The sequence below is a fragment of the Wolffia australiana genome, chromosome 1, assembly GCF_029677425.1.
Source record: "Wolffia australiana isolate 7733 chromosome 1, ASM2967742v1".
Lineage (NCBI taxonomy): Eukaryota > Viridiplantae > Streptophyta > Magnoliopsida > Alismatales > Araceae > Wolffia > Wolffia australiana.
Genome location: NC_135835.1, coordinates 17499139 through 17505000, shown reverse-complemented (window position 1 = coordinate 17505000; position 5862 = coordinate 17499139). Strand labels below are relative to the sequence as shown.

The 5862-nt window shown below is 43.5% G+C and overlaps 1 protein-coding gene across 2 annotated transcripts in view; it reads right to left on the bottom strand.

Annotated features, from left to right (window-relative positions):
• Positions 1–5577, bottom strand: part of MSH6 (MUTS homolog 6) — a 7293-nt gene extending 1716 nt beyond the window's left edge. The window contains exons 1-18 of one of the 2 annotated variants that reach the window (XM_078582573.1): positions 4762–5577; positions 4551–4644; positions 4113–4215; positions 3965–4018; positions 3802–3876; positions 3623–3691; positions 3438–3521; positions 3082–3273; positions 2547–3013; positions 2347–2476; positions 2178–2269; positions 1911–2089; positions 1623–1825; positions 1449–1550; positions 1206–1368; positions 857–1134; positions 651–788; positions 478–570 (exon numbers count right to left, since the gene is read on the bottom strand). In XM_078582573.1, the coding sequence (XP_078438699.1) occupies positions 487–570; positions 651–788; positions 857–1134; positions 1206–1368; positions 1449–1550; positions 1623–1825; positions 1911–2089; positions 2178–2269; positions 2347–2476; positions 2547–3013; positions 3082–3273; positions 3438–3521; positions 3623–3691; positions 3802–3876; positions 3965–4018; positions 4113–4215; positions 4551–4644; positions 4762–5458 (3204 nt within the window). In that variant the 5' untranslated portion in view covers positions 5459–5577 and the 3' untranslated portion in view covers positions 478–486. The remainder of the gene's footprint in view (positions 1–477; positions 571–650; positions 789–856; positions 1135–1205; positions 1369–1448; positions 1551–1622; positions 1826–1910; positions 2090–2177; positions 2270–2346; positions 2477–2546; positions 3014–3081; positions 3274–3437; positions 3522–3622; positions 3692–3801; positions 3877–3964; positions 4019–4112; positions 4216–4550; positions 4645–4761) is intronic. The other variant, XM_078582565.1, reaches the window with a different exon arrangement.
• Between the last annotated feature and the right edge of the window lie 285 nt (positions 5578–5862).

Below are 5862 nucleotides of genomic sequence, written 5' to 3'. Positions count from 1 at the left end.
ACAAATTCGCACACTCGCACAAAACTAGAACGAAATTCGCACAAAGCGAACAAAAGAACCGCACACGGCGCTGTGCGATGTTCTGTTTGGACTCATTTTTGTTCTGTTCTGTTTTCCAAACAGACCAAACAATTCGCACAAATTCGCACAAAAAGAACAGAACGACCATGTCTAGTTTTGTTCTGTTTCTGTCCGCGGGGCTATGTTGAGGGCAGTTATAAATATGAAAAGAATCACAGGTAAGGCTATGAAAAATGACAAAGGAATGGGACTGACGGAGCAGCATCCCATTCCGTCACAGAGTCTGTGGTTTAGTTCCACTTCAATCCAAAGGGATGATGGTGTATAAATCACAGCCACTCCATAACGGAGTGGAACGTGAAGACACTAAGACTTTCATTCTGTTCCTGACCCGAGGTCTGAAGACTCAAGAAGGATGACTGATGACGGTAACGGACAAAATTTCGTTCTTCTCACCCTTTCCACTTACGCTATGGCTTGGCCGTCTGAAGTCGAGGTCCCCCTACCAAGCTCGTCCAACACCACGAGAGAGTTGCAGGTGGCAGACGACTGCGGAGAGAGAGAAAACAAGAGTTAGAGAGAGAGAGAGATGATGGAATTCATGTTTGGATGACATTAGTTAGTTCGACCAGCATTGACGCCGTCTCTGTGAGTTCCGTTAGAAACGTGCTTCTCCCGGCGAAGATGAGGTCACTGGCGCCCATCCGAACGAAGATCCGGTCAACGGGGCAGAGATCGAAGCTGTCTGCTGGGACGTCGGCTCCAATCTAGAAGAAAAATCACTGAGATTATAATGATTTCGTAATTATTTTAAAAAAATGTTTTTTGTTGATACCTGTGCAAGGATGACAGCTAGGCAGATCTGACGGAGGAGAGTGGATTTGCCTCCCATATTAGGGCCGGTGAGGAGGATGAAATTTGGGTTTCCGGCTCCACCGATGAGCACATCGTTGGGAACAAAGGATTCACTGAGGAGAACGGGATGCCCTAGGCTTCTAGCAACTAGAGAAGGGACGAGGCCATGGAGATCGGACGGTGGGATGATCCTCGGACGGCATCCAGACCGTCCGTAATGATCGCCGGCAATTGCCAGACAGATCAGCACATCCAGTTCTGTAAAATTACGTCATTCCGATTAATCTTGCAGTAATTGATTGAATTCTTAAATAGAAGGATAGATTTACCTGCGGTTGTCAAGACTAACTGTCTCCATTTGGAATGATGCTCGCTGAATTGTTTGATGAGAAGCTTTAAGATGCTTTTCAGATTAGATTCCTTCTCGGCTTCAGCTTGGGAGAGCTGCGCCAGCCAGTTTTTGATTTTGGGCGTCCAGAACCGAAAATACCCCTGTTGAAACGTAGAACAATTTTTTTTTTGGATTTAAGGTCCAGAAAAATAAAAACTTGAAATTTTTAAAAAGGATAAACCTTTTTGGAAGAGCGCAGCTCGTAGTCATCCGAGATCTTTCCTGCGATAGTGTCAGGAACTTCTAACAAATATGTTTCCTTTCCAACGTTGGCAAAATTGATCTACAAAGGGAAAATCATGAAAAAACAACCATTTGGAAGGAAAACGTTAGCTTTCTGAATCGAAATATTTACCGAAGGATTGCCGAGATGTTTGCGTTGCTCCGTGAGATACCTGGCCAGAGATGATTCTAATTCGCGAACTGTTTTGCAGGCCGAGTCGTACTCGGCGTTGACTCCAGGGCGAGGTATAATTCGTCCCGAAACGTCAGCATCGGCCCAGTCGAATGCATCTTTAAAATGGCTTATTAGAGAGTCAACACCGGGGATTCCTTTGCCTATTACCCAGAAAATATTCAACGCACAATCCTCATTACACAAAATAAAGACTACAAAAAGGAAATTCAAGAGAAGACCTTCTACCTGGAGTAAGGAGATGTAGGAGTAAACTCGAAGTACTCTCATCCACCACAGAACTTAAAGAAGAACAAGCCTTAGCCATTGCTTCACAACCCCGCAGGCAAGATATGAACTCGCTAAGTTGTTTTCTTGATGCGTCTTCATACAGAATTACATTGCTGGCGTTTCTCCCATTTGCCTCGCTTTATAGGAGACAGAAAGCCATCAATTCCAGATAAATTTCCGTAAGAAAAGAAAAAAATAACAAAAAATAAAAATGCGAAATCCTACCAGCTCGCAAAGATGCGAGCTAGAAGGCGTTCCATGTCGGGGAGCTTGGCCAAGTCTTTTCTAAACTCCAACGCCGAGGACAGACCAGAGGTCTACAATGGAAAAATCATAATCTGTATCTTAGTATAATTATTCATTTCCTATATTTATCGGACAAAATATTTTTCACCTTAAAGAATGCTACTGCATCTTGCCGGTCCACAATAGACTTTGTATTGTAAAGCGGTCGTGCGAGCCAACTTTTGAGCAGCCTTCTACCAAACGCCGTTGCACAGTGATCCAGCTGGGCAAGTAGAGTCCTAAATAGAGGGCAAGTATCGAATTAAACGAAATTAAAGTGAGAAATGTTTAATGATGCCTTCTACTTACCCTGCGGCGATTCCATCTTTGTTCTCTAAAACTTCGAGGTTCTGAAGAGCTGCAGCATCAAGGGTCATGTATGCACTCCGGAGATTATTGATTTCTCCGCTTAATGGAATTGACTCGAACTTCGCACATTTGATTAAGGATTCATCAAGCAGACATTGTCGTAGATAAAACAAGCAGCCTCCAACAGCAGAAAGTGCCAAGTGCCCATTCTCATTCGCCATTACGTACTGCGATAATACAGACGGGTAATCCTGATCTTGATACAATCTCTGAATCTCTTCGATGGTTTTTGAAGCATTCCAGAATTCCAAAAAGGGGATTAACTCGTTGATCAGGGGACACCTGGTATACCTCTGGAGCGCTCTTTCAGTTAGCGGACTAAGAACTTTAGAGGGTTTAATTATTTCAACCGGTCTCAACTCGGACAGCAGAGCGCAGAGAATTTCCCGTTCAGAGTCGTCTTCGAACTAATAATTCAAAACGGAAAAATTTGATAAGATGTTCCATAAATAAATGCTGATCCACTTGCTCTTACCTGCCCAAGAAAAAATGAATTTGTGCACACGTCCACTGCACAAATACCTAGCACTGTTCTCTCTTGGTTATCTTGAGTGACAGAATTCTCCGTTAAAGACAACAAGTAGGACGCGTCAGCGTGTCTCGATAGCAACTCTCCTTCGGTTAGCGTTCCTTTTGAAACGACTGCACAGATTTCACGTTTCACAACCTTACATGAAAAGAGAAATAAATCAGTCGCTGATCATCACAGATATTCATAAACCATGCATTTGGCAGCGAAAAGGGTAACGAGAGAGAAAGAGAAAAAGTGAGAGCCTGAGAGAGGGAGAGCTAGAGAATGAGAAAGAAAGAAGAAAAACAAGAGAGAAAGACCTTGTCTTTGGAACCCATTTCCTTGCGACGAAGTTCCAGTTGTTCAGGTGTCTCAGTTTGCTCTACAACGAGGGCACGATAACCCTAGAAAGCGACATTTTATTACCAACAATTCATAGAACACATCACTTGAAATAAACTAATAGCTACAGAAACAAAGAATAATATGAACCATGAAAACGAACCTTTCTGACCAATTTCTCCAAGTTTATAGAGAAGTTCTTCTCGGGAAACCCACAATGTGGTTGATCTCCCTATATCAAAGATTCCATCTCCACAAGTAAGGCAATATTCATACAGAAAGAAATATTAGATGAACATAGAAGAATGATTGACAGTGCTTTTTGTGTTCAGACGACTCCACCTTCATGTACTGCAGATCAAGCTCCTTTGCCCCGACGTGTGCATCCATTTCAAACAACTCGTAGAATTTTCCCATCTACAAGGGGAAATTCCTAAACTTCAGATGTTTCGTATCGATTGAAGATGTCAATAAGATGCAAGTATTAATTTAAAGTGGGATATACCTTAAAAAATAGAACTTTGTCCATATGTTTAGACTTGAACTCCCACCATTGCCTCTATAAGACAAGGAAGCCAAAGAAAAAATGAATCAAAACTTAACCAGAGATACAAACGTAGTCCAGGCAACCAGTAGAAGTATTTGAGTAAAACCTGAGCGCCTGATAATCCTTTTAGAAATTCTGGCGGCAGGTAAAGAGTTTTGGGGTCGTAATCTGAATCTCCAGGTCGTCGTTTACTGGCATCCCTACGCCGCCTGTAACACCGCCAAGTCATTGGTTAGAATCTTAAGTAAAATAAGTGAATTATGAATTATGCCGCATGATGAAACCTTTTAACACCAATATTGATGGGTATGAAGAGTAGAATAACGTGTCCGAAAAATATTAGGTTCTCAGATTGGGTAATTGAAATAAGACAGCAGCTTAATTCAGAACTGAAATAAAAATGGAGAAATCACTGATCACGCATCCTTCAAGAACTTCAAAAGGGTACACTGGAATCTTTCCACGTGATAGATGGAGAGGAGAAATGAAGAATATCTCAAAAAGAGAACAACAGAATCTGGGCTTCTGTTTCATGATCACTTACTCGCAGAGGAAAGTAAATTTCTCAGCTTCTCGCTTTCCAAAACGCTCAATTGCATCACTAGGCAGGGCATTGTCGAGTCGAACCGTGTTCCCTCCTGAAGAGAAAACCAAAATTTCTTAATTGCAGAAAGGAAGATTTGCCCTGGCATGGTTGCTAAGTGAAGCAATTAAGAATCATTCGCAAACATGTTAGAGATAATCGTAGCACTCACTGTCAGCATTGATAATCGACGCGTCGTTCAAGTTCAGCTTCTTTGATTTTACTTCAGCTTTCTCCTTCTTTGAAGCCTCAATCTCGTCAGGTTTTCCCTTCTTCCGTTTCCTCGATGCTGAACAATCTCTTTCGCGACCCTTCCGGTTTTCATCTTCCACATCCAATTCAATCTCGTCCGAACCCTCGCTTACATCACCATCAGCAGGATCGCCGAAGTCCGCGTCTTCCATCGTGTCTTCTCCAGACAGCAACCGATCAGACTTTTCAGAATCAGCATCCTCTGCCGACGACGCGTCCGGCAGCAAACATGCCACGGCCGAGGTTCTCCGCCGCAATCGCCGAAAATTCCTCGGAGATTCCTCAATCCACTGAATCTTCTCAGCGGAAAGATCAAGAGCCTCCTCCTCCGCATCATCGTACAAGATTACATGCTTGCCAGACTCCCGATCGAACGATTTGACCTGCCCTTCGTACCAGGCCTTGTCGAGAGGCCAAAAAACCTTGATTCTCCGCCCAACAGCTTCATCCCGATGCTTACCTGAAGAACTATTCTCCAATTTCGATTTCTTCGACTTGGCGGAGGAATCGAGAACTCGATCGGGAGAGCTCTTCCCCGGTGAGAAGAAGGCGGTAATCTGGCTTTGCTTGCGAACCAGAGGCGATCGACCATTGCTGAGGCGACGAGATTGAGACATCGATCGAGGAGAGGAGATCCGATCTGCTAAGCGATCGCGGCGGAGAAGAGATCGCGGAGGAGAAAACCTCCGATTGAGCCCTACTGCTCGTTAATGGCGGGATTATTTGGCGGGAAAGGGGAGGGGGTGCGATAAGGGTATTCATGTCATTTCCAATTTCACCTTCCATTGGCTTTTCAAGGATCTCCCAACTAATTTAAACATTGGCTAGAAAATATTGCTAAGGAAAAGATAGAGGTAGGTGAGGATGATGATGTTGATGACGACGACGTTGATGATGATAATGATGATGATGATGATGATGACGACGACAATGATGATGATGATGACGATGACGAAGATGATGACGATGACGAAGATGATGGTGAGGACGATGACGACTAAGAGGAGGACAGCAATGATGA